The sequence below is a fragment of the Chamaea fasciata genome, unplaced genomic scaffold, assembly GCF_029207755.1.
Source record: "Chamaea fasciata isolate MVZ Bird 193981 ecotype frontalis unplaced genomic scaffold, bChaFas1.0.hap1 SCAF_6, whole genome shotgun sequence".
Taxonomy (NCBI): Eukaryota; Metazoa; Chordata; class Aves; order Passeriformes; family Sylviidae; genus Chamaea; species Chamaea fasciata.
The window spans coordinates 38803468-38823926 of NW_027094091.1; the positions used below are offsets into that span (position 1 = coordinate 38803468).

Here is a 20459-nt window from a genome sequence, read left to right on the forward strand (position 1 = left end):
TGGCCTTTTTAATGTACATTTCCTTTTACAGCCGCAGCTGCTTCAATTTTCCTGAGATTCTGCTGAATCTCCTACAGAAAGGGCTTCTGCTCTAAACCGCAATGTTATAAACAGATTGCTGACTAATGTGCCATGTTCTTGTACATTACAGCTCCAGCTTCCTTCTAGACAGTAGAATCTTGATACACGGTATAATGAAGCCTTTAAGGCTGAAGAAAACAGAGAGTCTACCGAATCTGTAGCAAAGCCACATTTTTTTGTCTTCTCTGTTTCCTCTCCTCTGTTTCACCCTTGCTGTATTTTGAGAGCCTGCTTTTAAAAGACAACTGCAGTGACTTAAAAAAGAGAGTAAAAACTATAGAAATAACAGCAAAAATAAAGGAAGGAAAAAATGTTTTAGACAAATCTTTGTATAGAAAAATATACATGCCATTCCCCATTTTCTAGGGTGCAATGAGTCTAAATTATAACCGGAAGACTGCACAGGTTTCAACCTACATTTTTATACCAGCAATAGGGTACGGTACAGTCTACTTAGCTCAGTGTTCATATATATAATACAAATAACCTAGGAAGTGCTCCCAGATGGCAGGCACTGTCAATAAGTAACTTTCAATTTGTTCAGCTGTGGATGATCACTTTTCCTTTGCAATATGCAGCTATCTTCCTGGCTCTAGTTAATAGCATGATGCTCAGTCTCACACACACACACACACAGAATCACTAGGTTGGAAGAGAGCTTCAAGATCATTGAGTCCAACCCAGCCCTAACACCTCATCTAGACCATGGCACCGAGTGCCACATCCAGTCTTTTTTTAAACACATCTAGGGATGGTGACTCCACCACCTCCCCAGGCAAACCATTCCAGTACTTTATCACCCATTCTGTAAAAAAACTTTTTCCTAATATCAGTGTCCTGTCTCACATCAATCAGTTTTATGCTGGAGGAAAAAAAAATAAAAGCCATGAGATCTATTATAAGAATTATAATTAATTTCTAATTTATATTTAAAGCTACTTAAAGTAAATTTTGATACCAAATGAATAAGGAACTCACAGACACACCATATTCTGTGTCAGTAGATCTGTACAGAGTGGATGAGTATGAGCAGAAGACAATGCCACTAAGTCATTAGAGAAGACAATAAATAACCCTTTTTTTTCTTGTTTCTATCATCCTAATGCTTTCAGCTCCTAGGAAAGAGAAAATGAAAAATGGGCTGGACTGCACCAGACAGTATCTCCAGTTTCTGTGGTGTCTGGCCAACTCAGGTATCAAATCATTCCCTACCACAGGGTATTTGTTGCCACAAGCCGTGCAAGCCCTGCTGCCCCAGGGTCCCAGAGGGTGAGCTGCAGTGCAGGCACAACAAATACTCTCTGCAACTTCGAGGAGGAAGTCAGAGGTACACGCAGGTACTAAATCTTCTTCTAGTCTTCAGATCAAATAACTGAGCATTCCAGATTGACCTCATATTGTGATTTCACTGGGATTACAGGAGCAGCACTGGAATGCTATCCAAAGGTGCAATTTTCCTGGGACAAACCTTAGGAAACATAAATCCAATAACAGCTCTGTTTATATTTAAACAAAGCATTTTTGGAGCCTTTTATTGACTCTTCACACAGGACACATTCCACCTTCTGATGATTCAGCTACTTGAAACTACAAGTTTCCGAAACTGCCCCCATAATATGGAATCATATTTTAGTAATCCACGGATTATAGAAAATCTATTGTTAAAATAAATCTATTGTATCTACAGTACTATTGCAGTGGTATTTTGAGAACAATGTGTCATTAGCCAACTATGCCTGGTCGTTTCAAAGGCACATTTCCATATCATTAGTTTTCAGGGTAAAATATATCACAAAACCTATGATACATTCATCTGTGTTCATTCCACTTCACCTTAATAGTAAATTTAAAGAATTGTATTGGACCCTCCAGACAAGAAAGCCTCATTGCAAATTTCAATTTCAGACAGTCAAGTCACCAGACTTTGCAACTCAGCAGAATGTTATGTAGCACAACTGGTGCTATTTCAGATGCTATTGTTTCTCAATTCTATCACCTTTTCTCACACCGAAATATTCAGTGAATAGCTTAATCAGCTGCAGTCAGCTCATTTAAATGCTATGGAAATGCAGCAAGAATGGAAGCAGCATTCTATGCCCGGAAATGAATGGAATGGAGAAAAAACAGAAGTTCATTCCTAGATTATAAATACTGCTATATGTCAAATGTCAGTATCTGGAGAACTGAAACAAATGAAACAATGTGAAGGAATGAAGTAGCATCTGGCCAAAATCAGCAGCTCCAGAAATTAAGTTTTTAAGTACAAATAATAAAACTGAAAACCAACAAGCACCCAGAAGACCCCTGCATCGAGCAGTGTAGGTGGCTTATACCCAGCTCCTCAAGGCCAGTCCATCCTGATCCTCCCCCATGGATGGAGAAGGCTGCTCCTGGCCCCACAGGGTCTTTAAGAAGTATTACTTGTGAATTTATCTAGGCCAAAGGGCCCACAATCATGCAGGGGTAGCATCACAGCCTCTCAGGCTGAATTTAATACTTTTGCACACTTGTGTGGCATACCCCGGATGCGTTGTGAGAGTTGTAGCATGCATGGGAAGCTATGAGACATGAAAAGGTAATGCTGGAAGACCGCCCAGGGGTAACAGCAGGAAACAGCTCTGTGGCAGTAACATCTGTATCACCATGAGGTGGGTCTTGGGGTGAACTGACACCCAAAACTCCACCCAAGCTTTTCAGAGAGAACTGAATGACAGTGTTAAAAACAAGCAAACAAAACAGGGAGCAAACTGACTTGCAAACTAGGAACTGGGGCTTGGGAGTAGGCTGGGAATACAAGTTATTTGGCGTTCTTCCTGTGCCCTATATTCGTTTTGTTAAAACAGAAATAAGCTGTAAAAACACTAAGCATCAAATGTAATCATTCTAAAGCTATTTGAAGGAGTGAGGACATCCACAGCTATGTATTTCTTGGGTCCTGCACTTGAAGCAAAATTATATGAAGAATTTGTTCTGGCACCAAAGTCAGAGCTCCAGAATAAAAGCTTAAAACCCAAAGATTTGTGGAACAGACCCCATGCCCTTGTTTCATTTCATTATTGTACTACACACTTCACACCAATATCCAAGAAATACCAATCACATCAATACCTGAGGACAAGTGTTACACTGCTGCAGAACACTGTTAGAAATGCCTTCCATCAGGAGTTTCAGAACATCAGTGAGCTGTGAATGTAAAAATGCCTATCAAGCTTATGGATAATTATCGAGGCTTGACTTCAAATTCCATCCAGTTTTAAGTCTATCCAGGAGAACAAAGCCTCCAGTTAGTTTTCCTTCCAGCCACTTTCTTTACCATGCCCAGCCTACAGAAAAATCTCCACACTAGAACTCAGACTCATACAGGAATATTTTCCGGCTCTTATTCGGTCACTCTTTAACCATTCATCTCTGTCAGGGGAAAAAGTCCTGAGTTTTAGTTAATTAAGTATCATGATAATAATTATCAAAGAACAAAACAGTGAAAATTTATAAGCATCTGAGACATGTCAGCACTGTCATATAAGCTCCTTTGGAAGATAACTCCCACTCCAGAGTGGTATTAGGGAAAGCAGATGAAGACTCATTGGTATAAATAGAGCAAAGATAAGGTTTATCTTAGTCTTTACAAAAAGTCTTTCTTATCAAATCCTTTGCTAAAAAACACATTTTTGAAGGTATACAGTCAAATGAAAAGAAAATATTTTTTCTTGAAATCATGGACTCTGAACTAAGCTAAAGGGACTCTGTTTGGTCAGACCTTAATTTCTTCATTTAACACTGCAACATTACAACATAACATAACTTTTCCTTAATACACAATATGATCTTGTGTTGGTTCAAGGTGGTGGAGCTGCAGTTCCCAAGCAGCTTTGCAGTGAAAAGGCTTATTTTTCAAAAAATGTGGCTGCCTTCACATTCACACCTGAAGAAACATGCAATAGTGTGTGTTTGTGCAGAGAATATTTCAAATATGTGCTGACTGAGTATAAAGCAAACTTCTGAAATTCCTCGTGCTGCTTCCTAAAGCCCTACTTCATTTTTGTACAAGCTGTGATTTTTCAGAATATTTTTGTGCACAAGACAGCTTTTCAAGGACCCCATAACTCTTGCAGCTTGCCTTACAAACATAAATCAAACCATGTTGGCCAACTCCTTCCATAACAGAACTGCACCTTTAAATACCACTAATGCCAGATGGTCTCAGCATATAAAGCAGCATGAGACAACATATTAATGCTACTCAAACAAGCAACTTGTGCTAGCAGCAGACCAATGAAATCAGTCTCGGGCTGCTAATCCTATCTGTCTCCATGGCAACATCTATTTCAGACAATTCTGCAATTTTCAAGTCAGATGAGCTTCTTGGCTCCAAAACTTCTCTTTTGAGGAGGTGTTCCATTGTCAGGTACTTTTTCATCTTGTATTGGCTACTGTTAAAATTCAGATTTTATTTTTATCAGCTGCTTCATGGAGAATCAAGCAACAGACGCTCCCCTGTTAATTTATAGGCTTTTCCACTAAAGATTTGTACTGAAAGATTTTCACTGAAGGTTAGCGATATTTATTTTGACTATGGATTTGTTCCCTTAACTGCAATACGCGGAAACCTTGCAAATATTGATGTCTCTGTTGTGACTCTTTCTATCAGCAACAGGAGAAAAGGAATTGGTTCCTTCTTCATATTTATTTGCGATGAAGGCAGATTTTTAAACAAAACAAAAAACTGTGTATCTGCAGCAGGCAAATAGGGAGAGAAACTCTTGATGACTCCTCACCATATGTCCATTAGCACTGCTAAGTCAACACAAATATTAGTGCTACTTGCTGCTAGGAAAAATCTGACAGGAAGCAGGTAGGAACTGCCTCTTAAAGACAGATCAAATGCTGAACCACCTGCTATCTCTCAAGTACCTCTACACCGGGTACATGGCACAGCCACATGTAAACCTAGCATGGAAGCTGAGAACCTAGGAATGGAGAGGAGAACCTGAGTCACCGGGAGAGGGTGTTCTTACCCAAAAACACAAAAAGCTCCCAGCAGAGCCAAGAAAGCAGCCAGACATCCTTTACCACAAAATAGCTTTTCCTCTCTATGAAACAACTTCTTACAATGGCAATGTTAAAAATTTAAGCTTGTGAAAGCCCAGCTCCCAACCCCACAGCTTTTTTTCCTCTCCATCCCTCTGTGTACTGATATCACCAAAAGTAAGGAAGACATTTCATCCAGAACAGCATAAACTTGGGCCACTCATTTTTTTAAGTGAAGGCTATTACAAAATCAGTCACATTTAGCTTTCTTTTCATAGGGTACACATGCAAGTTGGCTTAAACATTTAGGATTTTTAATTATAAGTATTTATAAGCCTCCTGCTTAAATTCAGATGTACAGCTCCCACTGATTTCAGTTTGATTTGTGGATGCTCAGCAGCTGGGTGGGAGGAAAAATTTGAGCATGGTCTAGTCTTACTATGTGAAAATCTGACATGGAGAGTCAGCTTACCATAGTCACAAGGCTTCCTTTGAAGTGCCATTTTTCAGTTGTGCAAGAAGTGTCTATTTATGCCTTAGACTCACCCCAATTTTGCTTATAGTTCTAGAACTGTGCAATAAGCCAAAATGCTGCCAAAACTGCAATATATTTGGTTTAGCACAGGAAAAAAAAGGTTCATTTTGAATGATCAACGTGCAAGGAATGCATCACTCATAACACTGAAGGACATCAATGTGTAACTGAAGGACAACGATGCTGAGTTTGAGGGACCCAAAAATAAAATTCAAATTAATTGTTTTGCAGCCAGAAATGTCAGGAGATGAGCACGTGGCAATTCACACATGTATTATCCAGATGTCTTTAATGTGATGGTACAGCAAAACCAATTATCAAAGTTTTAACCTTTGAAATGTCTCACGGCCCCTTCACTTTGTATCTCTGAACTCTTAGTTCTATTTCTCATAGCAAAATACTGTATGATTTCTCTTTTGTTTGGAGAACTAATATGACAAATGTCTGGGCCATACTTTCTAGACACCTACCAGATCATGAGACCAGCAAGGATGTCTTTGCCAAGAGAACAGTTCAATAAACTTTGGCCAGTCTGATGTCTCCCCTGATCAAACAACTCTTTTCATTTGGCTTTAAGGCAAATCCATACCAAAGCATAAGTACTCAAAATAGCATTCAGGTTGTTCTTGCTTTGGGCAGGTTCTGCAGCCAGAACAGTGTCTTTGATCATAAATCAGGCAGCTCACACTCCACAGCCATGTGCAGCTCCATGCAAAGAACAAGTGTCTCCATGGGACTTTATTTGCAAGCAAACAAGGATGTGAGCTTTTGCTCATAATTCAGTATGAGCAACTACCAGGAGGCAGCTACTAGTTCATGCAGTTATAAACATCTAGCTTTGGAAATTAATTAAAAACAAATGTTTACTGCCTTTGAACTGCCAGCCACAGGTTTATGATTCAAGATTCTCTCTTACTTGGCCATTGTAGGTAAACAGACACATCCCCAACATATGGCTTCATACTGGCCCAAACCTCACAGCGCTTTGACAATACCTGCTGTGACAGGAAGATGTGATCACTGCCAATTCAACTAGCACAGCACTGGTACCCTGCAGGAAATGTCCATTCCAAAGGGAAGGGCACCATGGACCAAGTCTAGTCTCCTTTTAGTCGTGTCTTTTTAATCTAGTGTCCTTTTCCCCAGCAGTGCCCCTGAAAGCAGCAAGAGAGGCAACAACTTCATTACCGGGGCAGCTATTGCACCTCAGCACGTACAGTCATTTCTTCACAGTATGACAGAACTTTCATTCCAAAATCCAAAACCCCAGCACGTGAAGCTGGGTCTAGCTCAGTTTCAGCACTGCTGTTCTGCAGAGCTCCTAACCCACTCCCACACCACCAGCTTTCACCCTTATCCTGAGATGATACAAGCTGATGTATGGCAGACAAAAGAGCTCCATTTCCTGTCCCACAGCAGATCAAACCTGCCTACTCTGACACCATTTTACTCTTAAGGATTTTTTTTTTCTAGCCTTTTTATTACATAGACCCTTGATGTCTTCATCTAGCCCCAGCATACAAGGAAATCCTTAATATATAACATCCCATTCCCACTGAATTAATTGAACGCTGGCTTTTGATGTGCACCGTATTCCAAAATGATGTTTACACCCTTTACTCTACTCCTTGTAACCCTAGCAATCATTTCAATTACCTCACCCAGAAGCCTTAAAGTACTTACTGTGGTTTTCACTTTTCTTTGATTCCTCAAAATTTTAAGAGAATTGAGTTACTTGTCTTCACAGTTTAATTCCCAATTCAATTGGAGGGGGAAAAAACCCAAGAAAACGTAATAGCAAGTCTCTATGGTAATACATGCATGAGACTTCTGTTTAAAAAAGAAAATGTAGACCAAAAAAAAAAAAAATGCTGACATGATGTTTTTGTTTTGTTTTTTTTTTTTCTTAGGAGGAGCATGAATTAAAATAGGTATGAGGACTTAAAAAATAAATTAATCTGCTGAAAAAAGCTCAGACAGTGTTCATAAACTGTATGTTTTGCAAAGATAGCACATAAAGCACAAGGTACATTAGATGATGATACATGAAGGCTGGGATTCACCAGATCTTAATCATAAGCTCTTGCACACATTCCTAAGTCAGAAGCCTACCCAATGTTAGCTCCTCTTACAGTCAGTGGAGAAAAGAGATGCTTACAGAGGGCACTGAAACATAGCAAAGAGGAGTTCCTGCTGACCAGGAAAAGGGAGATTACAGCATGAATATGCATGCCCAGTATGTAGGCTTCTAAATCACATGCCGTCTTTGAAAACAGAAATTAGATGTCATGAACACAAAACTAATTCCAAACAGGTTTTAATACTAAATTATCAGCTGAGTCTAGCAGCATCTCCACTGTTACAACCAAAAACTTGTGTTTATTCTGAAATTGGAAGACCTCTCTTATGTTTTTCACCCTCCATGCAATTTAAAGGCTTGAGATACTGATTACTAAATTATAAAGTTTCTCCTGAAAAAAAATTTAAAAATATTTTAATAATGAGGTCACTTTCGATAAATCACACAACTGCAACTTACTGGCTTTAACAATACACATCACAAAATCTTGGGAAATACCTATGCTTTATAGACTTCTCACGAATTCTCTGGAGTTTGCATTATTGTCACCCTAGTAAAACATCACTTTAAGCCAAGACAGCGACAGAACAGGCCCCCCTTCTGTTTTCTTTGGGTACTGCTATGGCATTCTGAAGGTGTGGGAGGTGATGACAACTCTTCTCTTTGAAAGAAATTAAAGTAATCAACTCTTTCAAAAGGAGTGGGATTGTCAAAAGCAGTCAGGGTCAGATCAACAAACCTTGAGTATTCTGCATACTCAGACTCTTTTTAAACCTGAAAAGTAAAATAGCTGTCACCTCTAGAGTCATGTTTATTCTTGCTGATTACAGACCTTTTTACCCCAGCTTGTTTACCATTTGTGTTATTCCAGTAAATAAAAGATAAACTGCTGAGATGCAGTAGCTGGGATTCACTGTGTTTCCGCAGGTAGCACACAGCCTCCATCAACCCTTTTTCAAATGTTCTGACATAAAGGGAAGTGTTTAAATACCTCAGTCAGTGAAACGATTTGGAGTGAAAGCATTGTATCTCTCGAGAACACTGCAGACGGCCTAGCACAGCTGCCTAACCATACTTCCTGGGAATTTCCATTGACTTCAATGGGAACGTGAATGGCATTAACAACTAGCTGCGAATGCGATCTGTAAGCGTGTCTGCCTCTCCTTGATTTGCACCAGTTCTGTGAGACATTTTTCCCATTGTATTCTACACGTCTATTTTTAGCTGAACATGAGAACACTGAGATAGGATGAAATCAGAACTATTAAGGAAATACTATTTAAGAAAGATAAAATTAAGGAAGAAAAATCTAAAAGTCAGAAAAATTCACTCAGCACGTACATGCAGCCATCTTCATGCTGCTCTACAGCCCTCCTGAGACCTGCACAGTCTGTGAAGGACATTGAACATCCCACTCCGAATGCAGGCAGCATTAAAACAGTCCTGCCAGAAACTACCCCAGGCCAAATCCTGGCTGGGTGACTTCAGGGGGATATCCTAACCGGCACAAAAAGCCTTAAGGGCTTTTGCTGGAAAGGTAATTACAGCTTCTCACAGCCTTCTGTAGAATGCAGGAGGTACAGCCCGCCCCAGATCTGCACTCCCAGCAGGAAAGTCAGTAGCATATCCCTGACAGTGTTTGATGAGAAAGCCAGAACATCCTCACAAGCTCTGAAAGAAAATCTGTCCTCTGAGGCACAAAGGAAAGAAAAATTCCAAATGCAGAAGGCTGCGTGAGGAGTAAGCTCAACCGTGTTTTACTCTGCATTTTCTATCCACCCCTACAGAGACACCAGCAGCTGCCCTGCTCCTTCTCATCTTGTGCTGCAGGTGCCCAGACAGCAGCTCACCTTCAAAGAGGGTAGCAAACCTAAGCCAGGAGAGCAGCTAAACCACAGCTGACAGAAAGGGTGAAAGCACAACACGGTCAGCACGGCATCTCCTGTATTGCTGATACAAAGTGTTCTGCTGACACCGACCTATTTAGAGCCCCAACCTTTATGCAGTGCAGTTGGGTGAGCGTGAACAAAGTGCACGCACATTTACCAGCAACCAGTACCCTTCAACATCTCCCGTCAAAAAGGGAACACTATATGAGTGGCCCTTGATAAAAACTGGTGTTTGCTTACACCTCGAGCACACAAATTAGACTTGCTGTCTAATATCTAGATTTAATAACAAGCTCTTGCCGTATGCAATTTCTATTAATTCTTCGCAAATATGGAAAAGATCAACAGGTCCAATCAAAGAGCTCATAAGATTTTTATGTGCAGATTTGGAGCGCAAAGAAAAGAAAGATTTAGAAAATCAAGTGAAATTAACTGTAGATAATGAGGTTAGAACAGCTGTACCTGACGACATCACCATAACCAAGAGACAAGCTGTGTGCTTTCTGACATCAGCAGTGACACAACACCCTGCCACCAACCCCAGCACTGCACCCACTCACCTGAAGCAGGGCAGCCCATAAGAACCACAGGTGACATCCAGTGGTCTCCCCACTCAGGCTGCCACCAACAGCAGCACAGCTGATCCCTGCCCATGCTGGGCTGAAACCTCAGCAGCCACTTACACATTTGCTTGTTCTTCCTGCTCTCTCTTCTGAAAAAGAGCGGCACTTGCTCATGGTTCTCTTAAATGGCTGCAGAGTCATTTAGATTACAATAAATCAAGAAATATTTTAAAATGTGTTTTGTGCAACAGTGACGAAGACATAATGAAAAACAATTTTTCTTCCCGTAAATTCATCCGCTTTACTTATTGCAACTTCTTACCACTGAAAGTACCAGCTGGCATGGCTGGTGCTACAGCTGAATACAGGAGCACTTCACTGACAGAATAAAAACCTGTTTGTATTAGTGGACAGATCTTGGATTTCTCCATTCATCAATATAGAGCCATGATTTTCACTTCTCTCTTAGTCACCCTCTAATTATTTTTTTGCAGCAGGAAATCGTTCTAGCACTGCATGGCTGGGGTGTGAGAAACTGAGAGCCTCACATCTGGGGGCTTTGGAGGGGCTAGTACAGGAGCTGAAATTTGGGAAGCCAAGAAGCTTATTTAGGCTCAGTGCCAGCAGTGACCGACCCAACTCATTTCCTCACCCTTCCAAGTGGAGTCTTTGATAAAGTGATGGGTCCAAGGATTATTGTAGCTGAGTTGCACCTCATAAAATTGACTGAAGTCACACCTACAGGGCCCAGCAAATGTTCCAAGTCACAGCTGCAATTCACACACGGTGTGCTCCTGCCTCACCACTTCATGATGCTTTTTTGTTTGAAACTGCAAAGGATGTAATTTTCTAGAAAATCAGTTGTCTCACTCAACTACAAATTAACTATTTCCTTCTACTTGCAGTATTTTTAAAGATGCTTGTGGGGACAAGGATGAACAATACAATCATTACCATTCTGTTCAACAGAACAACAGACATCCACAGCGAGAGCCTGTTTCCTCTCTCAGGAGCAGTTGGTATTCTACTGCACGTGAACTAAGGCAAAGTATTGCTTAGTTTGTCCTAAAAAAAAAACAAACAACAAAACAAAACAAACAAAAAACACCACCACCAACAACAAAAAACAACCCCCCACTAACAACAACAACAACAACAAAAAAACCCCAAACAACAAAAACCTGTGCTTTACCATCACACGTCCTGTTTTCCCCTGGTCCACCATCAACTTCCCACAATCTCTTTCTCCTCATTTTAGCTGACCTTGCCGTCCACTGCCTCCTGTCAACTTTGTCAAATTTTGGTGAGTACAGGGACAAAATTCTATTTTCTCACATAATCAAAGCTACTCCAAAACATTTTGATTGCTTCCAATGTGTATTCATGCAACACCTTCTACATGTAACCACTGACACAGTCTCATTCAAGTCTTCCTCTGCCTTCACCGCCTTGTTCTCAGTTACTCGAAGTGAGGTTTTCTGCCTTGGTATAAAACTTGATAAAGTTCAAATGCCTTCATCTCTGGGTTGTGCTTTTCCTTATACAAGGGCTTCTTTTCTATCCGTGATTGCAGGCTCTAATCTCCCATACAAACGCAGTATCAGCCTAAAGAAACTGTCACCACAATAAACACCCAAACAAATATCTAAAAAATACACCAAAAAAACCAAAACAAAAACAAACCCCAAAAAAACACCACAAAATGCACAAAATTAAAAATATTAGCCCAAATGCTACTTGGCATGAAGCACAGTTGAAGCACAGGTAGTGTGATGTTCAAGTTTGCAGAAAGGCAGCACATTCTCTTAAGCGTTTAATGTAGCATCAGAAACTTTAGGCAGTCTCATGCTTCTGGCATTTATCAAGTCCCCAGGAAGAGCTCAGTGAAGGCTCAGCTCACAGCACTCAAATGACTAATCTGGGTTTCCAAGACTTGCAAAGACACTTGGTATGATTATGCAAGAAACCAGAGTAGCTCATATGAAGTCATTCTGACTTCCAATGCAGTATCAGGCCTTTAAGAAAATCCTCCTAATGAGTATTTACTCCAGGAAAAAACGAGGACTTTATGATTTTTTCCAGTTTTTTCATTTACTTAGAATGTTTTGCAGTTGCCTTGGAGGTCTAAAGCACATTTTTGAAGTTTTCCGATTTCTCTCAAGCAATTTTTTAAAAACCTTGCACATATATTACAAATTAATTTTCAAAAACAGCTGACACTCTAAAATTGAAGTAGATTTATATGCTTGCATTTGATCAAATGCATTCACACAAGGCTACACAGCCTACATGGGTAGCTACACAGCAATACATGTGATTATGCAATGGTTGCATGTATATGCAGTATTTGATTTACTCAGTACAAAGCCTCTTTACTCAGTACAAAGAGTCTTTACTGATGCTCTGCTGACACTTTCCTGATCTATTTTGTCATCAACTTGCTCACTAAGTGAATGCAAACATTTTTTTTTGTTTCACAGCTGTTCACTAGATGATTCAGGTATCGCCCCTGTGTACTCACCTGCCTTCTAGAAGCATGAGCTCTCTATAGACTATAAATCTATAAACCACAGCATACATTTTGTTCATACTTATTTAAAAAATAAATCCTGTGACACTCATGATATCTTGCAGGAATAGATTATGTTCAGAACTTACAACTTTTTGGCTGTCTGGGAAAAATGAAAAGTAACTGTATGTATGTATGTATATACATGTGTCTGTGATTCCATTGTTTTTTAAGAATAATAGATGATGATAAATCAGATTCTGATCCTGCAAGATTTACCACACAAAATATCCTTATTCTGGTCGTGGCCCTGGGAATCAAACATGGATGCTCAGAGTGAGCAGGGTTCCCCCTTCAGGTATGAGCAGAATCAGTCTCACATTTCCTGCCAAGGCTGGTACAAGGCTCCACTTCTTTTACTCAACAGCTTTAAAAAGCTCCCATAGAAAAATAAACAGTGCTACCTTTTACTACACAGTAGAAGAAAGGGCACATTTTTAAGAAGAAAATGCCTCTAATGCAACCATTGGCACAATATATAGGTGCTTAAGCTCTGTAATTAAGAAGCCCAGGTGGTATCAATGCTTTTACAATTCTTTCCAAGGAGTGCAAGGGTAACTATGCATGAGGTCTGTCTTGCTGCCCTTCCCAAAAAGATCCTGAGTTTTCCCCCATGTACCACTGCAGAGAGGAGTCGCTCTTCATGTTTTGAGAAATTTTCAGAACCTCACAGAATGAAAGTGAGGATTGAAATAAAACAATGAATTTGCTCTGGTTCAAACCCCGGTTAATCCCCTTCAAAAAGCCAGCACTTTCAGCATCCACCACTAAAGATTGCCAGGAGTCATCACATTCCCTGACACGTGATTTGGGCATTGCAACATGTGGCATTTTTGTCTATAGGGCTCCCTTAGAAAGGGGCCGAGCAAGTTCCAGGAAATGTTTGACACTGTCTATAGCTCGTATGTGGACGCAATCCATAGGAATTTTTCTTTTTTGCAGTTTGTTATTCATATACTGCCGGATTCCCTTTAGCTTGGGCTCAACGGCAAACCCTTTCTCACACCACTGACACCAAGGAAAGTGTGTCTCCAGGAAGAGGCATAGCCCCATCTCAGACTGCACAGTGTGCTGCTCTTTTTCTCTCTTTCAGCTGGCTTGACACAACAGTCACATAAATCTTGGGAGCTATAGCGACTATTCCCCAGCAGCAAAGCAAAATCCCAGTAACAACTGTTATCATTCCAGTGTGCAAATTACACAGCGGGAATAGATTCATTCTTAGCTTCGGGATCCTCACCCCCTCTTATCAAGATGGCAACACACCACAAAGAAATTTTTCAAATTGCACTGCATTCCCCACATTTTCATTCCAAGACAATGCCTTCATACCCTGCCTTCCTCTTACACCCTCCTTATGTCCAATATCCTATAACCTCCAAGGTCTGTCTGTAGCCCCAACATTAAGTCTCTGATGGATACAAAGCAAGGTTATATTCAGGTCATAAAGCAGAATATTAAGCACTGGCCAAATTAAGTATTGGCCAAATCCCCCGAGAGCCACAGAAGCCACACCTCCACCTAAAAGTCACGGACTTCCAGACCTATGCTGTAACCCAGTGAGGGAAATGTGAGGACATGACTGCAGGAGGCTGATGGCTGGGCCAAAGGCACCGAGCAGCTTTCACGGATAAGCCCCTTCCCGTACAGACATTAGCGACACCATCGATTCTAAAAGCGGAAACAATGAAATAGACACAATCGTAGGTGTAATGCAAGTGCACGGCATCAGTCACATTCCCTCTGATAAAGATGTTTCAGACTCTTAAGTGCACGCAACCACGTATCCCGACACACAGCGTGCCGCGGTGGGTGACAGTCCCCGGGGACAGGCTGGTCGTGACAAGCCGCTCCCGCGGGCACGCTCCCGCCTCACGCCGCTGCCCGGGCGCTGCGGTTCGCGCGGGGAAGGGCGGCCAGCGCCTGCCCTGCCAGCGAACCCGCGCCGGGCGCCCGCTCCGGACATTTGATGGGGAATCCAGGCGTTTCTTGCGGCAACGGGCGCTAAATCCACCGGCAGCGGCACCGAGCCGCTCCGCGCCGCTGGCGGACGACGGCTGCCTGGCGGTGCCGGTGCCGCAGCGGGTGTCGCAGGGGCAGCGCCCGCCGCCGTTACCTGCGCACAGGTGCGGCAGCGCCGGCCGCGGGCAGCGCCCCCCTTACCGGGCTCGTGCTCGCCGGGGCGGTCCGAGATCTCGATCACCAGCAGCTCCCGGCCCTCGGCGCTGCGCCCCACCGTGTAGATCCTGCTGATGGCGGGGCACTGCAGCCACACGGCCACCAGCGCCTCCCGCAGCTCGGCGTAGCGGTGGTACTCGAAGGAGATGCCCTCCTCGGCGCTCAGCCGCCGCCGCCGGCTGGCGGCTCCCGCCGCCGGCTCCGCCGCGGCCCGGCAGGCAGCGAGCACCGCGCACAGCGCCAGCAGCAGCACCCGCGCCGCCATCCCGCCCGCCTGCTGCTCCGCCAGCGCCGGCGGCACCCAGCGAGGGAGGCAGGGAAGCCGGGAGCGGGAGGGAGCCGGGGGGCGGTGGGGCGGGGCGGGGCGGGACCGGCCGCTCCGCCCCGATCCGCGAACCGAGCGCTCCCGCGGAGGGCGGGCGCGGCGGCCGCGCGGTGCGGGCGAGAACCGCTCAAGCTGTTGGCATCAACCAGCTGCGAAAAAAGCCCTGCGAGAATCTGGGTGCGCGTTTTCCGCACCGCCTCATCGTTTTATGCGGTCCCGGAGGGTTAACCCACTGCCACAAACGTAAAGTAACGGAGTGCTCCATGAATGATTCAGTGATATTACAGGGCAACACAAATGCATTTGATTGACAGGGAAAACTATAAGCCGTCATCTGTAAGGTCGCTTTTCTCCTCATTTATAAGGCGTCTTTCCTGCATCACAGAAAGGAAAAGATAAAGCAAGACTTTTTTCTGAGACTGACAGTACTTAGAGAGTGCACCCCAGTCTGTTCAAAGCAAATACTCATGTGAAGAAGCGTACACCATATATTAATAAATCAGTTTCTTCTAGACCGGACTACAGCACTTCTGAAGCCGTGTTCTTTTCAACTTGTCTTCACAGCCATAGCTGTTTAGGTTATGTTGAAACAGCCTGTAAAGAACGAGTTCTAACAGCAAAAAGCTAAATGCTAAAGAGCAACTTCCATATCGGGTTGTTGATTTGGACTTCAGGGGGTTTTTTTGCTTGCTTGGCTTTTTTTTTTCTTAAGGACACAAAGACTTGCTGGAAAATGTTGACAGGTTCAAAATTTTGAAAAGTACATATCCAATTCATTCTTCTACAAACAGAATTTTGTCCTCAATAATTTAATGCATAATTATTCTGATCTTCTAATTTAAAAGGGTTAGCCTGCATGATACCTCCTTCTATCATCAATTAGTGCTGAATCAATTTTTAGGAAGATTTCTAAATAATCTTTTCTGATATTTTGAATATTTTCCTAAATTGTGAGTGTCTACTTCAAGTAAGGTGAAAATGGATGCAATCTCTTCCAGGAGAATGTTTTCACTGACCTTTGGTGATGTACCAGCTCAGAAAGTGATCCAGCACCTGAAACACAGACCTGAATGTACAACTACTGTACATAAATACTTCAATATCTGTCTCAATTTACCTATACTTGTAACCTTCCAGGGCCCTGAATGTTAGTCCTGAATTATTTGATGTGTTTCTTCACAGCAAGAACCAGAGCTCAGCCCTTCCAGTTCTCACCGTCTTCCAAAGCCAACTGGGTTCAGAAGCTCCCCTGCCCAGTTTAATTTCAGGCTCACAAGTAGGCAACCACATGCAAAGGCACTTTCAGAGCACTTTTTGGAGCCTTCAACTCTTCATTCTTAATGCTAGAAAACTTTTGGAGATGCCTGTCATGGCACATCCCATTAGCTCTGAGGTTATCACAACACTAATTTGCACTAAGTGTCTTCCAAGACTTGGACATGGAGAGACTCCTTGATATGGTGTTTTCTCTGACCAAGATCGCTGTTTGAATTTAGGATCAGTCCCTGACTTTCCCCCTTCCTAACAGCATTAATTGGACTACATTAAAAAAATTTGATTATGACATCACACTGCCTTAGAACTATGTACAACATGTGCAGCCCTCTCAGTGCTCCAAATGGAACTGCAAATAATGGTAGCTGACCTAACATTGTAAAGATTCACATTCTTTAGCAGTATTGGCTACACACATCACAGGCTAAGTATTCCCTATTTTCTTCATCACTTTTCCTTGCACTCGGTATATAAAATCAACAAATCTGCTGATGCTGATTAGATTATCATTTTCTGGGAGAATTTTCTGATCCAAAAAGCCTTCCTTTTGTTCTTTGTAGCAACTGGCATTGGCTTATCTTCTAATTTAATTGACCAAAATACATCACTAAAAAATACAACTAGGCTGGGAAATCATCTAATTATTTTCATCTCCTGAAGCAGTGAATTATTTTTCCACTACATAAAAGTAGTCTTGCACCTAGATCTGAATGGATTTGCTTCTGTTTTCATACTTATTCACCCTCACTCTTAAAAAACTTAAGACAATATGTACTTATAAAAAAACATGCATATCCTGTGTAAAGCAGGGTGGTTTATATACTATCAAATATGTGAGCTCACAGGTACTAAATTATTTTTAATTAGGGATTAAAAAACAATGTTCAAATTCTCAGACAGCATAGGACCATATGCACAACTGAGTGGGAGGAATAAATTGATGCCTTCCTTTATATCTAATCTTTCCTCCTATTCTCTATAATTCAAGGATGATTATCTTCAAAGGCCAAATTTCCTTGTAGTATAGAAAAAGTTTTGGCACTTGCCTCAGTCTCAGAGGAATGTTCCAACCCTAAGGGCATTCCCAGCCTTTAGGCTATAACCAGGCACCTGGGCATGGCCTTGTAAGCAGATAATATTAAGGAGGGCAGTGAGTGGAGCCCAAGTATTCCAGGAAACCTATTGATCAGCAGATTTAACATCTACTTTACCTGTCTCTTACATCTGAATATGATGCAGCAAATAGTAAGTTACATTTTGCCAACAGACATAGCCTGAATAACTTGGTAATTACAAAAAAAAAATCATTAACATTTCCAAAAGTACTTATTTATAGACAAATCTACACGTACACAAAAAATACATATAACTCATATATTTACAGATTACTTCATTTCTTTGGCCAAACAGAGTTTGCTGATTCAAGTTTTCCAATACTTTTCACTTGCCTGAATCTGTCTTTTTCAGCAAATCATTATTCACCAGGAAGCATATATTTTCCAAAATAAACTCACTCTCACAGAATTTTGCTTACAAGACTTACAAGTCTTTGCACATTTTTTTTTATTTATGTGACAAGACGAAAAGGCTAAGGCAACTATTTTCTTTTATCATTCAGAAAGATAACCCTAAATCTATGTCTATTACAAACAACTGAAATACATATGGAACATCAGAAATCCTAAAAACACACTGATGGAGACCAGATATTTACATTATTAATAATAAACTATTGCTAATATGTACACCATGGAAACACTAAACTTCTCTGGTTTATATTTGGAAAGAAGTTTTTGTGCAAGGAATAAAATAACTCAAATCAATTTAAAGGAGAGAACAGTTGATCTCAGAGTTGACAAACCAGGCAAGGAGAGATAACTGTAACTGTAAGAAGATTTGACAAAACTTACCAGAGTACTGATTATATTCCCATATACTACACCTGACAGCTGCGGTCACTTGAAGCTTCAAGACAGAAGCATTTGCTACCAACCTTCAAAGTGTCTTGCACAGCTCAGTAGCTCTATTTCTTGGATAGACTTGCAAAACAGGGTTCAGAAACACGAAGTTGAGGCTTTTCCAGTACCTTGAGAAGGTGATTAATGCAAGGCAGGGCAAAAGAAGTACCATCACCACCACAAAATTTAATAATAAAAATACAGACAAGTCAATTATTCAGGAGAAGGGGAGAAGGAGAAAACCCACCTACCTTCAAAATTGTTTACTGCAAGACCAAAAATTTTATTGCCTCCATCTGTTAGATGACTCACACGTTACAGAAACCACACCCTATCAGGTATTTTGAACTGTTCTCTTGTTAGGTGGTGACTATCCTATTTATGTAACAATTCTGCATTGATACTCTACAGACTGCAGCTGAAATTTCATACAAAATGTATTTGACATTTGCACCTACACAGATGGCAGTGACTTACTGCTGCCTCTTGTTCAAGTTTGCAGCAGCAATAACTGCTCCTGGGATGATGCTAGGTCCTGGATATTGGACTGGAATGCCGTTTCTGAGAGATGCTATAGCCTGGCTATGGTGCCAAGCACTCACACAGAGAAACTGCCATGCAGGATCATAGTGAGGGTTCGAAAAACTGGCTGATAGGGCTTTTTAAAAGTGGTGAATCATGATCTTAGAGGAGCATTCTTCTGGTCTTCCACAGGCACTGGTGTTTCAAGTCCAAGGGTTAATTTATTCAGTGATTACATAAATGTGAATCATAACTGATTAAAATGTGTGGATGACAAAGAACGGTGAATAATAAGGATATAGCAGCTCTGGAATGTGATTTACTTGGTAAGTCAAGCACGTTTAAATATTTCAGAGCAGCAAATTGTGAATCACAATCAAGAACAAGAAATGTAAAACACAGATGACAGTCTAGCAAGCAGCATTGCCAGAAGCATCAAGAGATCACTAAAGAGGGGTAATGACTGTATTTTCCAGTGCAATGCCTAGACAGAAGGATAATGATTAGGTGGGAGTATGTGATAACATCACAAGGTGGTCTTAGAGAGAACAGCCCGGACACACTGTTCTGATATCTACAGCTGAAACAAGACCGAAAATTCAGAGACAAGCCACAGCAGTGATTTGAGAAACAGAGAGAATGTCTTACCCTGGAGGAAAATACAATCTGGTGAGCTGGTGAAAAATAAATTGAAAAGTGATTTGACTAGTGTGTTTACTACCTTCACAGACAGAAAATTATAGCAAGAACTAATGACACAAAGTTGCCTTCTCCCTGGACCTGCCAGTTACAGGTTTCAATGAAGGAGATGTGCCAGAGGGGTACAGCTGCCGGAGCAAGAGAGGCAGCCATAGCTGGGCAGAAATTTGGAGGCAATTAACCAGACACTGTGGTTAGCAATAACTATAAGTAGCCATAATGAAAGTTTCAATAATGCAATTTTTCAACAAAAATGAACACCAAAAATCTAGAAACATATCACAGTTTAAAAAAAATTATCATAAAACATTCAGCATAACTCTGTAAGGAAAAGAAATGAAGTCATATAATCTTTTAATATCAATCAATATTAATATTTTCTAGCACGCTGTGCTGCAGTGTAAAATAAACCACCTTATTTTGTATTTCACATCAGCTGCCAAAAACAGTTGATTATTTTGCAATCCTAATCATTACAGTTTATCATACTTTTCGAGTTTCCATGGGGTTTTTTGACATTAACTCCAAGAAATTAATTAATGGTTTACAAAGGACTTAATTCTTCTCGTATTTTAAGGGACAGTAAAGTTATTTCCCATAGTTGAGCTTTAACTAAACTAAACTGGACTTTCAGAAAAAAATAATGTAGTGGAAAGCATTCCTTCCCCACTTATTCCCCTGTCCTACTATATGTAAGATAAATCTGTCTCCTTATTGAAGAACAACTGATTGTGTAAGGTTTTGTTGTACATTGTGA

The 20459-nt window shown here is 41.3% G+C and overlaps 1 protein-coding gene across 1 annotated transcript in view; it reads right to left on the reverse strand.

The window, feature by feature from the left end:
* CPE (carboxypeptidase E) overlaps nt 1–15513 on the reverse strand; it is a 56830-nt gene extending 41317 nt beyond the window's left edge. Inside the window, 3 exon segments of the mRNA XM_066186027.1 lie at nt 14909–15272; nt 15275–15411; nt 15414–15513. Coding sequence (XP_066042124.1) covers nt 14909–15272; nt 15275–15411; nt 15414–15513 — 601 coding nt within the window.
* Nucleotides 15514–20459: the final 4946 nt, after the last annotated feature.